Genomic DNA, 18,842 nt, shown 5'->3' on the forward strand with positions numbered 1-18,842 from the left:
ATGTCTATAATTATGTAACTGGGTACTCAGTATGAGGGTGGTACTCAGTGAAAGTCTGATGAGTAACAATTGAATCTACACATATTAAATAGTGATCATATAATTAGTTATGACTTAGATGTTTTATAGATAATATCTTGAATCCTCTCAACAACTCTGCAAGGTAGATATAATTATCCTCATTTTGCATATGGAGATCTTGCAAAAGCTCAAACTGTTAGTAAATTATAGAGCCAGAATTCAACTAGACCGAATGAAAAAAGCCATGTTTTTTCTTCTGTGATTCTATGCATACTGAAAAATTGATTAAAAAGTAGTGATTATATCCTAAATTATAAAATAGGGAAAAATACCCATTTCCTAAAATTGTTAGAAGATTAAGTGACATAATGTATATAAAGTGTCAGGGCAGTGCTTAGAAATGCTAGGTTTTATTAAACATTGGCTTCTTCGATGTTGAGGGCCATAGCACAGACATCCTTAATTTCTTTTTCTTTTTAAATTTTTTTAATGTTTATTTATTTTTGAGAGAGAGAGAGAAAGACAGAGTGCAGGCAGGGGAGGGACAGAAAGAGAGGGAGAGACAGAATCCAAAACAGGCTCCAGGTTCTGAGCCATCATGGTGTGGGGCTCGAGATCGTGACCTGAGCCAAAGTCAGATGCTTAACCAACTGGACCACCCAGGTGCTCCTAGCATCCTTAATTTCTGAGAAAGACCGAAGTGTTTTACCCAACCTCCTCGATGCCCCTACACATGCTTACACTCATATGAAAGTCATGTGAAACAGACCACCTCCAGGGCTATCCACTTTAACTCAATCTTCTTTGTATATGCCTCTGATGGTCAAAGAAAGTGAAATTGAGAAATAACAAGTAGTACTGAGGCCATTCAACCTTTCTCTGTGTATTTGTGCTTATTGGTGAAGGTTGTGGTAGAAATAATGGCAGAAAAGGAATCAAGCCTGGAGGCTTACCAGGGCTATGTTGCCTTGGTGAATTTCCAGAAAATCATTGTGAGTATTCTCAATGATTCTTCTCTTCCTGTTCTCTTACCCAGCAATGCTATGTTACAATCAGGATCACTTTCTTTACCACCTCAGGAAACTTTGTAGGAAAGGGGAAGGAGAAGTATGAAACAGATAAACATTAATTGTAGGCCAATGCTGGTCTGCAGGCCTATGTGGAGGTGCTGAGCTCCTGAAAAGTAAATTCACGCAACTGAAATGTGAAGATATGTTGCTACTGAGCTGTCTTGAGGAAAGGGAAAGAGATTCCTTTATAACCTTCAGATCCCTGTAACTTCCCTAAAAAAAGCAATATAGAGAAATTGCTCAGTTGCTATGGGTACTTGACCAAGGCTAAAGGAAACTCATGGGTTTCAGGGTAAGATAGTCGCTCTTCTATTGATTTTCCTGATACACACATTTCAAGTTAACAATGGAACCAATCCCTTGCCCCTAGTTAGAGGAAACCTTCTCACCAACCTGTGCTCTTATTTATTTTAGATCAAACATACAGAAAAGTGGTACATAATATATAATATTATAAATTATATTATATAATATAATATGTAATATAATATAATATAATATAATGATATATACTATGAATATAATACAGTATAATATAATATAATTAAAATAATATAGCATAACATAATATTTAAAAGCCTTCTGATCCATTTTAGAACCAAACAAATATAAATGGGGCAGGGAATGAATAGAAAAAGGGAACTTAAGGCCTTATGTTATTATTATTTTAATGGTGTGTTTTACCTCTTAAACTAGTCCTTTGGGTTTAGGCACTATGTCCTAAACTTTTCTATATTTACTTCATTACTGTCCACATAGTAAATGCTTGCTATTCCTTTGCTGAGTGACGGAAGCTGTCACCCATTCACACGGATAAGGATGTATGTAGCACAAGAAGTTGTAGGGAAAAGATTCTTTGAAATGAAAATTTTGAATCGACATTAGGAAACGGAATATTCTCTAGTACTTAAATCAAACTTTGATATCAAGAAGACAGCTTCAAATCTGGGAGAGCCTTTGTGTCTGATATTATACATGGAGAAATTCCATGGCCAAGAACATGTGAAAAATAAGAATGGCAATTATCTGGCTGCTCCAGAAAATTTAATATGCATAGAAAAATATGTAAAGCTTTGATTTTAAGGGAAAAATGCAAGTTTATTTTTCTGCCAGATTGACTTATTACAAGAATGAACTGAAGGAAGATACCTTTAGATACAAGCCACTTAAATGCCAAAGCATCATAAACTCTCACAATCAACTGATTTTGAGACAGGTTTTCTTTGTTATGATTTTGAGCCTGGGCTTATCTTTTGGGGGGCTGATTTGACTCTGACCCTTCTTCCTGTCTCTTCTTTCCCCCCTTTACAATTGATTAAAGTCCATAGACTTCCTTAAAGTAAGGCCTCTACCATATCAATAGAAATTGCTTTAGTCACTAAAGAGTCCCCTTCAAAAATCACAAGCCTCCAGGGAAAATTGAGGCTTTAACATTGGTGAAAATTCTTTTGTTTCCCTCAGTCTGGAGAAGGATTGTTTCAACTTCTTGTCCCATTTTACGGTTAATTAATACAAGGTTGAAGAGAAGAGAGAAATCTGTAAGTTGGATGAAATTTTAAATAGCAAGTATTCATTAACTCAAACACAACAGTATTCAGAAACCTTCCTTCCCATAAATTAGAGGTATGTGTGTGCATAAAGAACTAGAAGGAAATGCCCCAGAAATTAATAGTAGCTATAGACAGATAAGTTAAAATTTTCTATGTGTGTATGCCTTTCAATATGTGGTGAATTTCCTATAATGAAGGTATGTTATTTCTGTAAACAGAAACAAATTAAAAAAAGAAATTGTAATCAATAGCCACTTCTAGTAAACAGAAGGTTTGAAGGTGGGTAGCTCAATGAGGTTTTGTTTGATCAAGTTCAGTGAGATTTTCCAGGAGCCAGGCACTTAAAAATGTTTTTCTGCATGGTCCTCTTCAATGGTTGGCATTCAGCCAAGAGATTGGCTGCCTCAAATTTACAAGATACCTATCGCATCTCCAAGTAGGAAAGAAGAGGCAGGGGCAAAATCTTTTCTCTTTGCACCTAATAATGTCACCACATCTCATTGGTTGGTACTGAGCCAAAGAACCAACCAGTGGCAAAGGAACAGGAGATGGTAGATTTGCATTAAACCAATTGTTATTCATCCTGTGACCCTGAGTATAAAGAACAGCTTTCCATTGACATGAACAGATCAGAGTTCCAATAGCAGGGAAGGAAAGAGGGCAGGGGATGATCATTGGGTAGGAGACAAATGTGTCTGTCAGAAGCATATAATAAAGACTTGCTGAACAACAAGTGAGGGCTACAGTGCAACATGCATCCTGAAAACGTTTGCTTTTGCGGGCCTCTTCTTCCATTAAAAAAAAAAAAAAGCTAAAAATTATACATTACAACTGAATTGGGATAAAGACAAATTTAATCCAGAATGAATTCATTGTCATATATTCATCATTTTTTTTTAAATTTGTATTCTGATTTTAAACATTAAAATAGAAACATTTTCATGGACCCTATACATTGTGACTTCTGTGTTCAGTGGTTAATTCAACCCTGAGTCTTTGTTGTCCTTCCAGCTGGATTATAAACACTTTGAGGGCAGTGACTGTGTCCTAGATTTCACTGTTGCCCTCAAAACTCCTACCACAGCACTATGCTCTAAGAGCTGTTCAACAAATACTGTTGAGTTGACCTAACATATAACTGTTTCTTCTTGTAGGGTGAACCAGGTCCCCCTGGTCCTCATGGCCCTCCAGGAGCCCCTGGTATTGGACAGCAAGGAATTAAGGTAAAGATTCTTGTCTTTTTCCCTATTTATGAGTATTAATTTTATTGTTGGGCTGGAAAAGCTATGATTTGAATCCACTCAACCTTACCCTCTAGATACAAAGAGGCTGCCTGCAGAAGGTACTTACAGTCTAGGTTCTTGGAAACTGCAGTGCTCCAGGCAGGGGCAGTTACCACAAGAAAAATCAATGTATTTTTTATTTGGTTGGTATGAAAAATTTGTCTTGTCTCCAAATAAATACCCACCTTATTGCCAATGTACATCAAGTTCTATTAATTTCATGGAATGTAAATGTTAACATGCAAAATTGTTATTGGGATGTGAAGCATCTTAACACATAAACTATCATCTTCTCACACTAAAGAAGCATAGAAGGGCAGAAACCAGAAGGACCACAACACTGAACGAGTAAGTGTTGATAGAAAGGTTTTCAGGGAACTAGAAAGTACTGGAACATCCAACACCCTGGAGTGCTCTGCATCATGTAGGATGTCACAGAGCAAAAGTGCTTATTTTAAATGGCTTTTCTATGTCATTGGGACAATAAGACTTTGTTGCAGGAATAAAACAGAGAGCAGCACAAAACAGTGCACTTCTAATGAAGTCAAGTATCACCGTGGATGGTATTTAAACAATAAGCATATTGAGACTCTAGAGAAAGTGGAGTTTATATTGGCAGAGTTATCGGACAAGGATTCTGAAGGAGATCAAGTGTGAAATAGAATTGAAAAGAGAGGTAAAATGGAACAGAGTGGGTAACATTCCAGGATGGTGGCAAGGGGGGCAGGGAACAGCACAAGCATTGTTTGCTTGGTCATCTCTGTAACCAAAAATGAATCGAATACAGTCTATCCTGCCAAATACTACACAATAGCTTCTGAAAGCTAAAAGTAGAGTTCACTTAAATTCAAACCATTTTTCCTCCTCCAGAATTTTTTTTATCTTTATGAATGTGAAAAGTTTGACTATTTTGCCATTATTTTTGTTGAAATCTCCAGAGTATCTTGTGGTATGTTTATTCTTTATTTAAAAACTCAAACCTTCATTTGATTATTTCTTTCTCTTAGGGGGAAAGAGGTCAGGAAGGAAGAACAGGGGCTCCAGGACCGATTGGCATTGGTGAACCAGGCCAGCCAGTAAGTATCAAGAAATTCTAGATGGAATAAAAAGGACAAATACAGTTCTTATTTGCTCTTTGTAGTTAGACTAAATGGTTAAATTAAGCCATCTTGTATCTTTGGGACAACAAAAGACAATAAATATGCAAGGACCAGATATGAGTGTTATTTTTCATACCACTTGGTAGAACCACACGCATACACATGTGACATATACGACTGGCTTTCTCTTACCATAATCTCTTTCAAGATTGATCAGCTTGTCCAAGAAGGAAAGAGATCTCATGTGTCAAAATTTCCTAGGATATAGGAGAACTGGATTTAGGCATAGGTCTATACTTTGTAACTGACTTTCCTGTAACCATGAAAAATCCCTGAGAATAGGACCTTGTTCATAAGCTAATTTATGGGTAGGATTGATGAAGGTAGACAGGTGATACCTGTGTTATTTGCAGCTTCTAACTTATGTAGCTTTGAAGTTTACTATTTTTGCAGAAGAAAAAAAAAGTGTTTCTATCAAGAGATCTGGAGAAGAAATGAATAAAACATGACTATTCTAGTATAGAAATTCTCTTAACTTTTCAAGTAATCATTATTCTCCCAGAAAAGAATAGTAACTAACTCACTGAGGTACAAATAAAAACAACTGTATTGGATTGGGAGAATTAGTATTGTTAAAATGTCCATACTACCCAAAACAATCTACTGATTCAATGCAATCCTTATCAAAATTCCAATGGCATTTTTCATGGAAATGGAACAATCTTAAAATTTGTATGGAACCGTAAATGATCCTAATAGCCAAAGCAATCTTGAGAAAGAAGAACTAAGGTGGAGGCTTCACACTTTCTGATTTCTAAATATATTCCAAAGCTATAGTAATCAAAACAGTATTGTATTGTCATAAAAACAGACACACAGACCAATGGAATGGACTAGAGAGACTAGAAATAAACTCATACATATATGGCCAATTAATTTCCAACAAAGGAGCCAAGAATATACAATGGGGAAAGGACAGTCTCTTTAATAAATGGTGTTGGGGAAATGGGACAGCCACATGCAACAGCATGAAAGTGGATCACCATCCTCCACCATACACAAAAATTAACTCAAATGGCTTTGATTCTTGAATGTAAGACCTGAAATCATAAAACTCTTGGAAGAAAACATAAGCAGTAAGCTCCTTGACACAGGTCTTAGCAATAATGTTTTGAATTTAATACCAACAGTCAAAGGAACAAAAGCAAAAATAAACAAGTTGGGACTATATCAAACTAAAAAGCTTCTGTACAGCAAAGGAAAACATCAACAAAATAGGCAATCTACTTAATGGGAGAAAATATTTTCAAATAATATATCTGATAATATCAAAAATATGTGAAGAACTCATACAACTCAACAATAACACAGGCAGAAGAGTCGAACAGACATTTTACCAAAGAAGACGTACAGATGGCCAACAGGTATATGAAAAGATGCTCAGCATCATTAGTTACCAGAGAAATGCAAATCAAAATCAAAATGAGATATCACCTCACACCTGCTACAATGGCTATTATCAAAAGTACAAGAAAACAGGTATTGTTGAGAATGTGGAGAAAAGGGAACCCTCATGCACTATTGGTGGAAATGTAATTTGTATAGCCAGTGTGAAAAACAGTATGGAGATTCCTCAAAAAATTAAAAATTCTATTACCATATGATCCAGCCATTCCACTTGTGGGTATTTATTCAAAGAAAATAAAGTCACTAATATATTGAAAAGACATATGCATCCCATGTTCATTGCTATTTATAATAACCAAGATAGGGAAACAAACTAAGTGTTCATTGATGGATAAATGGATAAAGAAATTGTGATATATTTATAGAGTATATCCATACATATATGATGGATTACTATTGGATATATATATAATGGATTACTATTCAATCATAAAAAAGAATGAAGTCTTGCCATTTGCAACAACATGGATTGACTTCGAGGACATTATACTAATTGAAATAAGTCAGACAGAGAAGGGCAAATGCCATATGATGTGGAACTGTAAAAACAAAAAATCAAACCAGTCTTCTAGATAGAACAGGCAAAATCAACTTTATTTTTATATTCCAGTAGCAGACACATAGAAATAAAAATTTTAAATACAATAGAATTTATAGTCATTAAAAATAGAAATACTTGGGTATAAATTTAATAAAACATGTATAAGCTTTATATCCTGAAAACTTCAAAACACTAATGAAAGAAATAAAAGAATATTTAATAAATTGAGAGATATACCATATTCATCGATTGGAAGACCTGACATCATAAAGCTGTCAATCTCTTTAAATTGATATAAGGTTTAATGCAAGCCTTTTAAAAAATCCCAGTAAGATTTTTTTAAAGGTATGGACAAGATTATTTTAAAATCTGTATGGAAAGGCAAAGGAGCTAGAATAATTAAAACAATTTGCAAAAAGAAGAATAAAGTTGAAGAAAGGGTTTAAGATTTATTCACATAACTACAGCAATCAAGACTGTGCAGTTCTGACATCATAGAAACATGATCAGTGGAATAGAATAGAGAACCCAGATACAGACCCACACACTGATTTTTTTATTTATTTAAAAAAATTTTTTAATGTTTATTTATTTTTGAGAGAGAGACAGAGTACAAGCAGGGGAGGGGCAGAGAGAGGGAGACACAGAATCTGAAGCAGGCCCCAGGCTCTGAGCTGTCAGCAAAGAGCCCGACGTGGGGCTTGAACCCTTGAACCATGAGATCATGACCTGAGCCAAAGTCGGACGCCTAACTGACTGAGCCATCTGTGCATCCCTTGAATTCATTTTTTAATAATTGTTTTACTATACTTCTATTTTTAGTGTAATATTCTCTTCTTGTATTTTATATTCCTATTATTAGACCATTAAGCATTCAAAGAGACCATTTTTTGGTCTCTGTTTTATAATTTTATTATTTGACATTTTGGGGAAAATTTATGTTATATAGGCTCACTTTTATTCATTGTCAATTGTTTTCTTATATGTTTTGTACTCTGTCATCTGAATTCATGGTCATCAGGTCTTTACCTGTGAAAATCTTAAGTGTTCTGGGTGGAGGGTATTTGAAAGGAATTTGCATGTACACCTCTTAGGTACTCCTCGGATATCCTTGATACTAATGTCTTGACTAGGCGTTCCTGGATCACCTATGTGATGGCAGTTAAAACTACAAACCCATACACAGCACTGGAGCAGGCTTGGAATTTTTAGGCCCATTTAGAGCCTAAGTGAGGGTAGACAAGATTCTTGTCTTTCATATCGCTGTGTTGACTAAATGGCTTTTTTCTCAACCCTGCCCTTTCATTGACAATATGTAAGTAACTTTGAAGGTCCTAGCTTTCTGTGGGGATCTCAGGTCTAATACTCTCCTCATTTTCCTTTGAGTGAGCCAAAATCTTTGCTCCTGGTTCTCTGTCTTTGGTTTTCTAGACTTATTTCCACCATACGACCACACGTTTCCACCCAGAACAACGACAGCATCAGTTTCTATGCGCACTACCCTAACGTTCAGCTCTTTTTGTTTTGGAGCCCTGTGACTTCCCTCACTTATTTATTTTTGGATTTCAGCCTTTAAAATTTATTTTAAAGAAAAATTGTATTACTTGCCTTTTTGTTTATAGCTAGAGAGTTTACACAATATTGCTAGAACATGAAGTTCTTGTTTGTTTGCTTTCTAAGCCACAATTATACAAATCAGAAAGACACCATGAAGTCTGCAGTTCAAGTGGGAACCGAAATCATTACAAAGATGGGGAGGATCGCAAATAATGTATGCAAATGTTGTACCAAAATGTCATAATAAAAATCCAACACTGAGTTTCTGAATTATTTAGAAGTAACATAAAGACTTACCTTGGGACTGAGAAAGGTTCTGCTGAAAAGTCTCTTACCTTTGTTTCTTTGTCTGGATGCTTTCAAACGGTGTCAGGTTTTTTTTGTTTGTTTGTTGTTTTCTTTTTGTACAAGGATATTGAGAACATTGTTAGTAAAAAATACCCACTAAAGTAGAACTATAAATACTTTGAAGTTAAAAATTATATAAACAGTACTGTTTGAATATTATGGGCAATTTTTATTATTATTTAGCACAGTTATTTTTAATGCTTGAAATGTATATTAAAACCACTTTTACTGATTATCTACACTAGTGAGAATATTAAGAAAAGTAATAAGATAATGGATGATCACATTTTACCTCATTAATGTCTCAAATAAAGCATTTCACTGATCAGACTGTGTTAACTGATAATAACAGTCCTTATATTTTTTTTATTAGAGGCATTCAGGAGAAATCAAATAAGTATGCCATAATTATAATTGATTTTCATGGCTTTTGAAAAGGACACTGTGAGTTTTTTATAGAAGCATTTCTGTCTTTTAGAAATAATCCATGGGTTCTGTCGTAGTAAAGTATAGTTCATCTACCCGAGTACCTGCTCTTTCTCTTAACCAAGCAGTCACCTTTCATTCTGCTTTGCTGTAAAATACGAGAATACTCTGATAATACAGACTGTTCCTCTGACGGTTGGCAATAAATAAATAAATTTTGGATCACTGTTGTTTTAAATGCCTTTAAGCAATTACTCACAAGTATTAGTTCTCTGTTCTCTGCAGCTTGGAACACATGGCTCATCAAAGCCTCCAATGTTTTCAGTCTCATCTTGGCTGGTGTACTCTAGAAATGCAGAGATGAAAGGAGGGTTGGGTGTTTATGCCACGTAGCAGCCCTCTCTCCATATTGCTTACTGTAAACCATTCACCCCGAGGCTAACTTATTCATAATGCCCTGAAAGGACATTCTTCACCATCACAAGATTCAAATAAAATAATTTCGATAGTGATGGCAGATGTTTATTAAGTGCTCAATATTTAAGAGCTTTAAGTCTCTCTGACCTAACCCATATATTAATACTCATGGTTCTGGTAGGTACTATTGTTACCACCATCATGATGAGGACGCTGAACTTTAGAGAGATTAAATTCTTTGTCCAAGTTCGCACTGCTAACACATAGCCGAGCTGGGACTTGACCCTCAGTCCATATGACAGTATAATTGTCAGGAAAGCCTGTAAGCTCTAGGAGACCAGGGAGCAGGTCTGCCTGCTGTTCCCAGAACTTAGCACACTGCCTGGCACTTACTAGGCATTTGGTCAGTATTTGCTGAATGAATGGAAAAAATTGAGTGAACTGGAAAAAGACTTCTTTGCATTGAATGTAAATTGTGTTATTTTCATTTGTTTTATCATTGGGGAAGAGGAATCATTTGTCATTTTTTTTTTTTTTTTGGTTAAAGCATATGATATTAGCTAGGCACTTACTCTTTGATTTGCAATCTAGTTTTCATGCTTATATTTATTTTTCCCCTAGTTAATCACTCTAACGTTAGAGTAAGCTATCATGGATATTAGTGCTTTGATTAAGGTCTTGGACTGTTAAAAGCTAGGTTTCCCATAAGCATAGCAATTTAAATTGAATTAAATGTTAGCTTTTTTCTTTAATTAAAGTCTTTATGAAATTGGTTATGCATAAATACTGAAGAAGACTGTCTTTTAAAATATACAATAATAGGGGAAGGCAAAAAAAATTTGAACACGGGATACAATTAGCTTTCTTTTTTATAAATCTGTAACTGTGATCAGTCACTGATTAGCATAATGCTGAATCCTAGCTCTGCTCCCAGGCTCAGTAGAAAGCACCTCCTAAATTATCCCGGATTACTGTGTATCGAGCCCGAAGATCATTCACAGTGCCTGCCGTTTGCTGGCTTTGGAGCTGCTGGGCAACTCGGTAGACTTTGTTCTGTCCTAGGCTCACTTTCTGGCAAGCAAGCCCTCATTATTTTTCTTTTACATCCATTAGAGGAAAAGCTCCTATCTGTGCTTCTAAGGTTCTTGTTGTTAGTTCCTTTTCTACTTTTATGCCTTCTGGCCAAGAATAAAGAGAGGGAAAATTCGTAGCCTTTTAAAATTTCCACTTTAATTGAATATCTTGCTGTTGTCTTTTCTTTTTCAATCAGTTTGTTTCCTGCCGGTCCACTTCAAAGCCAGAGAGTGTGTTGTTTCTCTTTACTTACGTGAGAACTCTTCACCGTCTGACTTTCTGAGCAATAGTTACATGGACTTTTTAATTTGAATCACTGAGATCAAAAACCATGCTTCCCCTGCATGATTCTATCAAGATTCCTATTTGCACACAAACCCCCAGTGGACTCAACCAGTCCTCGAAAGAATTCAAGAATTCAAGTTTGAATCCAAATTTGTCAGGATAGAAATTAAAACACATGTAAACAGAATTCGATGTTTTAAAGCAGCTGTGCAGTGATTTCTTCACAGGGCTCCTCTGATGTTTTTAAATTACTTAATCACTCAGCAACCTCCTCCAGGCCACACAGTGGCTAGATTTTTAGACTTCCCTCAAAGGATTTATTTCCTAATCCTTATTCCGAAGCATCACTTAATTTCCATTTTCCTCCAATATGAGGACACCAGAATAGAACATCTTATGCCAATCAAATGGAATGAGTAATACAATGGGAATATTCTTCTTCACAACTCTACAATTCTGCTGATCAGTATGGAACTTACTAGGATTCTCACTAATAACATAAATAGGACTATATCATTGCATGCCCATGTGAACGAAAATATAACCATTTTCTCTCTTCCTTCTTCCTTCTATCTCTCTCCCCACTTCCCATTCTCTCTTTCTTTCTCTTTTCCTGTTCCTCATTCCCTCTTATCCAAACAGGGTCCCCGTGGTCCTGAAGGAGCACCAGGAGAGAGGGGCTTACCAGGAGAAGGATTTCCAGGGCCAAAGGTAACAACACCTCCTGTACTATGAAAAAAATGCTTTGCCTTGCATGGTCATGATTTATAACTTTAAAAAAATGGGTCCTAGCCAATTACCAGAAGTCAAGTATTTTCCTGACCACCTTCACCCTATTAAATGAAGGAAGATGTAAGTTTTTCCTTAACATGAAACTCTGGTGAAATTTGCAATTATAAATAACTAATTGGCAGACTTCTACTTCATATAATTATTGCATGTGAAATGAGAAAACTCTCTTAAAGTAATCTATAGTCATTAAAGTCACAGTGATAAATAGCATCGTTATGCCCAGAAGTTATCAAGCGTAGCTACCATAGAACTTTATTCACAGCTTTGTTTTGTGAAACATAGATAAGAAACTAATAAACCAATTTGTAATCACATTGTCATTAGCATAATAAGAAAGGAAATATGGCAGGGAGGAGGGCACTGGAATTACCTTGTTATAATAAGGAGCAAAAACTATGAAAAACATACCTTTTACCTGGCAATTGAGAATTTAAATGCTTCTATTGCTTCCCATATATAATTCTTGGTGCTCAAGTTCCCCTGGGAACCTTGGTTCCTTGAGGAACCCTCTGGGGTTGGCACACTTTTTCCGTAAAGGGAAAGATAATAAATATTTGAGGCTTTGTGAGCAGTATGGTGTCTGTTGCAACTACTTAACTTATGCTGTTGTAGCATGAAAACAGGCATCAGCTCCGTATAAATGAGTGAGCGTGACTGTATTCCAGTAAAGCTGTATTTGCCAAAAAATGTAAGCAGTGAGCTGGATTTGGCCAGTGGGCTATAATTTGCTGACCTCTGGTCGAGGCTACTTACCCACAATCTACCAAAGGCCACACAGGAAATGATTTTGCAAGACACTTTGGGCAGCATCAACAAAATTTCAGTAACTAAGAAAACATTTGGGGGTTCTTTTTCCTTCTTTCTAGTCTTTCCCCAAACACACATGCATGCACACATGCACCGCCCAGGGAGGCACATGCTGTTTTCTTTCTTTTCTTTTCTTTTCTTTTCTTTTCTTTTCTTTTCTTTTCTTTTCTTTTCTTTTCTTTTCTTTCTTCCTTCCTTCCTTCCTTCCTTCCTTCCTTCCTTCCTTCCTTCCTTCCTTCCTTTCTTTCTTTCTTTCTTTCTTTCCTTTCTTTCTTTTTCTTCTTGTGTTTATTTATTTTTGAAAGAGAAAGAGAGAAAGAATCCCAAGCAGGCCCTGCATTGCCAGCATGAAGCCCAATGTGGGCTTGAACCCACTAACCATGAGATCATGATCTGAGCCGAAATCAAGAGTTGGATGCTTAACCAACTGAGCCACCCTGTGCCCTGCACAGGCTGTTTTCTTAAGTGTCTAAGAATTTCCACTTTAGTCAGTCAGATTGCTAAGATCTCACCTTCTCAGTATAGCCTCATGCTCTAGAATTGCATCTCATTCTTAGCCTTTTCCACCATGATCAATATTCTATTGTCTATGAGAAACCTGAATCTCCACTAGAGGGAAATCAACTAGTTAAAACCTAATTTACACTAAGTTGTGACTGCTGGGTTGAATTTTAAAAGAGGCCCTCATTAACTAACAGACTTTAATTTGTCACAATAAGTGGGAATAATATGTAGGATAAAAGGGACATTACTAATGCCCTGACTTAATCAGAGTATCACTCTCAGAAGACAGATGTTAGCAACTTAGCACTACATTTCAGGAAGTTTTATAATACATACTTTCTTGATTTTTTTTTTTTGGCATAGAAAATTTCTGTTTATGTGTAGTCCAAACAACCTGGGAAATTCAAATATCCAGGGTTACTTCTCTTTACAATCTGTGGGGGGTTTTAAGATAAATAAATAAATAAATAAATAAATAAATAAATAAATAAATAAATAAGAGGGGCACCTGAGTGGCTTGGTTGATTAAGTGTTCAACTCTTGATTTTGGCTCAGTTCATGATCTCATGGTTCGTGGTTTTGAGCCCCACATAAGACTTTGTGCTGACAGTGTGGAGCCTGCTTGGGATTCTCTCTCCCTTTCTCTCTCTACCCCTTCCCTGTGTACATGCTCTCTGTCTCTCTCTCTCAAAATAAATAAATAAAAACATTTTAAATGAATGAATAAATAAATAATGAATAATTGAAATACAAGAAGCATATTGCAGGGTGTGTCTTAGTGACAGGTTTAACTGTATGTTATAATAATACACTCACAATAACCCACAGCACTGTGTTACCCTCATCCCAGAAAGAATACATTATATTCAATGTTATTTTATGGTTGATTGTATATAATTGTACTCTGTGGTAATGATCGGAAGAAACCATTAGTCAGAATACCTCATTCCCCAACCAGCAGGACCAAGGGGAGTTTTCTATATGTGCTACATGGGGTTACTTTGCACTGATATAGAGCTTAAGTGAATAAATTATGAATCTAGAGGGACTTGAAGGTTTATTGTTTCCTAGGTTTCTTGCAAGTGTTCTTTGATTTTACCCTTGGCTTAAACAAATTCATGAAACAAAAGCTATTTCTAATTGATTATATGGTTTATTTTTCATACAAAAGCACAGAATGTCATGATTTCATTGGTATGCCATCACGACCAGAGCTATTCACGTAGGTCACATGACTATAGAAATCTACCCAAGAAGATTTTCTATGAATTCTCCTAAAAACTAATAGCCAAATTATGGAAAGAGCCTAAATTCCCATCAACTGATGAATGGATAAAGAAGATGTGGTTTATACATACAATGGAATACTACTTGGCAATGAGAAAGAATGAAATCTTGCCATTTGCAGCAACACGGGTGGAACTTGAGGGTATTTTGCTACGTGAAATAAGTCAGTCAGAGAAAGACAGATACCATATGTTTTCACTCATCTGTGGATCTTGAGAAACTTTACAGAAGACCATGGGGGAGGGGAAAGGGAAAAAATAGTTACAGAGAGGGAGGGAGGCAAACCGTAATAGACTCTTAAATACAGAGAACAAACTGAGGGTTGATGGAGGGGTCAGGGGGAGGGGAAAGTGGGTGATGGGCATTGAGGAGGGCACCTGTTGGGATGAGCACTCGGTGTTGTATGGAAACCAATTTGACAATAAATTCTATTAAAAATACACACACACACACACACAAACTAAATTTTCAATGAATGTTTATAAATTATGATATAAAACATATGACAAGTAATTCAGTACAAGCAAGTATTAGCTCATATTCTAATATGAGAGACAAATGTTCATTGTGTGATGGACCTATAGCTGCATCAGTGTTGAGGGAGTGGAGGGAGTACAGTTTGTTGTACTATATGATTAATTAGGCCCCCCATTTCTAGATATTTCTGATTATATTGGGAATGGAGTTCTTTTCCAAGGTTAGTGATGCTGTGTACATGTTCTGTTTGGATAGATTCCTTCCTATTTAATAGTATTAAACCTAATTATGTGTATTTTGCAAGTTACAAATCTTGGGGTCCGCTAGAATGACCCATTTGCAGTGAATAGTGAATTTGAATGCTTTGGATGCTTCAACTGTTTTTAAATCCTGATTTTTATTAGTATACTGATATTCCTCCCATATATATTTTTAGGGTGAAAAAGGCTCTGAAGGACCAATTGGCCCACAGGGATTACAAGGCCTGTCAATCAAAGGGGACAAGGTACTGCATATGGAGTATACAATAGGAAAGATGCACCAGTGTAATTATTTTTATTCATTGTTCTTTATGCATGTACATTTATGAACTGTATTCAACCTGACAACCCTATCACACAGGGATCCAGGTTATTATAAATCAAGTATATGCAGGGTTTATTGTTATGTGAGATGAATTATGATTTGAAAAATCCCATCATTTATATTTACAGTAATGGCTCATTTATTTGGGTTTTGACTTCCAGTAAAACTATCTTCAGCCAACCAGCTTTGTAGACAAACATGAGCAAAACAGACCCCTTCTTAGTAAAGAAAATAGTTTTTAAAAACATATTTACTTGACCTATTACAGAAAGTGCATGTCCATCCTTAGATGCTCACTCAAAAAAATATTACTGGGGCACCTGTGTGACTCAGTCAGTTAAGCATCCGACTCTTGATTTCACCTCAGGTCATGATCTCATGGTTTGTGAGATTGAGCCCTGTGTCTGGCTTGGGATTCTTTCCCTCTCTTTCTGCCCCTCCCCCTGCTCATGTTTGCTTTCTCTCTCAAGTTAAATAAACTTTAAAAAATGGGACTAAAATAAGAGAACTTATTTAAGAAACCTAGCGTTGGTGCCTCCTACAAGGACCAACAGAGATCCACCTATAGTTGAACAAAGTTAGGTTTTATAGACTCATTGCAGTGAGGGAGACCACATACCATGGGGAACCCATCACTACTCAGTAAGAAGATGAAAGTTTTCTTTATAGGACTTGGGCTTGTGTTAGGTGATTTGGGGAGTGTCTAAGAAAGTACAGGTTGGGTTTGGATTGGACACTGCAGGTAATTTTAAGGTGAGGTAATTTTAAGATTGGATATTTTAATGAGTCTTATCTAGGAGGTGGGAAAAATGGAGTCAGGTTTAGCTATAATTGGTAAAGAAATAGCCATTCATTTTAGCTCAAATAGGGGGATGTTTGATCATTTGTCCAGGAATGGGTTGTTTGGATGTTGTTTTTTGTTTTTGTCTGTGTTCAGACATGGCTATAGACTCCTCTTGCTTTTGTCTTGGTTCATTACATAGAATGTTCATATCTGATACTGGTAGCCTGTAAAACCGTTTATGTTCAACACAACACCATGGCCTACCTGCCATTGCTTGTCTCTTTCTCACTAGTTACTTGTCTTCTTTAAAATAGCTACAGATTGTCCCCAGATTAGAAGTGGTATTGAGGCTGCTGATAGAAGCTGCTGGAGGCTGATAAGGCCCAACAGACCAGAGGGAACAGAAAGCTGCAGAGGGGGGAGAGGATATAAGAAATGTGCAAAAAACAGAATTCATACCAATTTGGAGTCATGTATGTTAATTTCTAAGCATGCCATCAGATTTTATATATTACAATAATGACTTAGATTCATGATTATCTTGGGTCTTGTGTTTCAGTTTTGAATGATTTATTTCTTTTATTTACTGGTAACTGTCTCTTCCACATATCTGTATTTAAATAGCAGAGATACTGGTAAAAAGTGACTTATACCAATTTTAGTTGTAATACAGTTCTTGGCTCGAATCGCTCAGCCCTGGTTGTAGCTCTAGCTCCTAAAAATATGTAAAGATGCTCTTTCTTCCTTTGGAGCAGTGAGAACTGAGTACAACAGAACTATGGTTCTATGAGTTTAGTTTAATTTACTAATGATGATACAAATTTGTTTATAAAAACATATTTATTTAGCCCAGGTATTGGCAAACTAGGGCTGGCTGCTTGTTCTTATAAATAAAGTGTTTTCAGAACACAGGCACACCTGTTCATTTAGGTATTGGCTGGGGCTGCTTTTGCACTACTAAAGCAGCATTCGTTAATTATGATAGAGACCTTATTACGGTCCTTGAGAATAAAATATTTACTATCCAACCGTGTAAGAAAAAGTTTATGGACCTTGATATAGCCTAAATACAACTGACATTTGAATATCTGGGGGGGCCTGCTGGCTCAGTTGATAGAGCATGCGACTCTTGATCTCAGGGTTTGTGACTTGAAGCCCTACATTGGGCATGGAGCCTGCTTTAAAAAAATAAAAATAAAAAATAAGATAAAATATGCAACACATTGTGTCTTTGCTGTTCTGGGCTGTTCCGGCATCATCATCCTTGCAGTGGATGTTTACTCTGCCTGGAATGCTTTTTTTCTATGTTTCTACTGGATTCATTTTCTCTCTCCAATGAGGTCATCTCTGGCCACTTTATGCAAAATTGTAGCTGTCCCCCCCTTCCCTGATTTAGTTTTCTGCTTAGCTTTTATCATTCTTTAACATATTATTTATTTTATCTATCCTGTTTACTGTCTTCTGTTTTTCCCACTAAAATGTAAGCTCCATGAGAACAGAGACTTTTGGCTGCTTAGGTCACTGTTGCTTCCCCAGCATTTGGAATAATTCCTAGCACATAATAGGCACTCACGGGTACCTGCTGAAACACACAAAGAATGAATGATAGTGTTCTTCTTGCTGATAACTCTCACTTTGCTTCCCAAATTTATTTCAGAGAAAGGAAAGGTGAGGTTCTTCAGTTCTGTTGCATTTACCTTAAATAACTTCTTAATTTTTAAGGCATATTTTTATAAGATGTGGAGGGTAAAGGTATTTAGATAATTTTGAAACATTTCTCTTCAAGTTCTCTCTCAAATCCTGATTTTTTTGTACCCAATGAATATTATACATTTAAATATTTGTTATAATCCTAACAGGAAGCAGTTGTGTCATTATAACAACCATTTAGGAATTTTGTGTTCCTGTGAGAAAAATGACTGATAAATACAAACATGTGCAAATAGTCACCAATTTAGACTAAACAGTGAAACTAGCATTCACTACTTTGGCAAACTTGAACCATAAACTGTTTAAAAGAAAGAGTTTTCTAACTTTTTATGTTGAACCGTTTTATGCTATAGATGGATTTCAATTCAGCATAATTCAAGATTAGCAAAGTATGAAAGAATGAGGTTTATTGTTATATTTCTCTCTTATTTTCAACACAGGGGGATTTGGGACCTGCGGGACCCCAAGGGCCAATGGGCATCCCCGGAATTGGGAGTCAAGGGGAACAGGTAATCCAAGCTTTCTCCCTTTCCTCTCAGTACGGAACATTCTGGCCAAATCCTACTGTTCATTGAAAGCCAGTCCTGCAAACACCTCTGAGTATATTTGATAGTCAAAGCACAAGGGATGTACATCCAAAAGTTAAGTGTAGGGAAGGAAAAGATGGTTCTATGAGATTTTATTTTCTAGAACTTCCAAAGACTTAAAAAATAAAATGTGTGCTTCTTGGAGCTGTGACTTTTAACCTTCATGTCTA

The 18,842-nt window shown here is 36.1% G+C and overlaps 1 protein-coding gene across 1 annotated transcript in view; it reads left to right on the forward strand.

Annotated features, from left to right (window-relative positions):
* COL28A1 (collagen type XXVIII alpha 1 chain) overlaps positions 1–18,842 on the forward strand; it is a 173,908-nt gene that overhangs the window by 47,305 nt on the left and 107,761 nt on the right. The window contains exons 12-16 of the mRNA XM_027071949.2: positions 3,796–3,864; positions 4,932–5,000; positions 11,782–11,850; positions 15,443–15,511; positions 18,526–18,594. Coding sequence (XP_026927750.2) covers positions 3,796–3,864; positions 4,932–5,000; positions 11,782–11,850; positions 15,443–15,511; positions 18,526–18,594 — 345 coding nt within the window. The remainder of the gene's footprint in view (positions 1–3,795; positions 3,865–4,931; positions 5,001–11,781; positions 11,851–15,442; positions 15,512–18,525; positions 18,595–18,842) is intronic.

This window comes from Acinonyx jubatus, chromosome A2 (assembly GCF_027475565.1).
Source record: "Acinonyx jubatus isolate Ajub_Pintada_27869175 chromosome A2, VMU_Ajub_asm_v1.0, whole genome shotgun sequence".
Lineage (NCBI taxonomy): Eukaryota > Metazoa > Chordata > Mammalia > Carnivora > Felidae > Acinonyx > Acinonyx jubatus.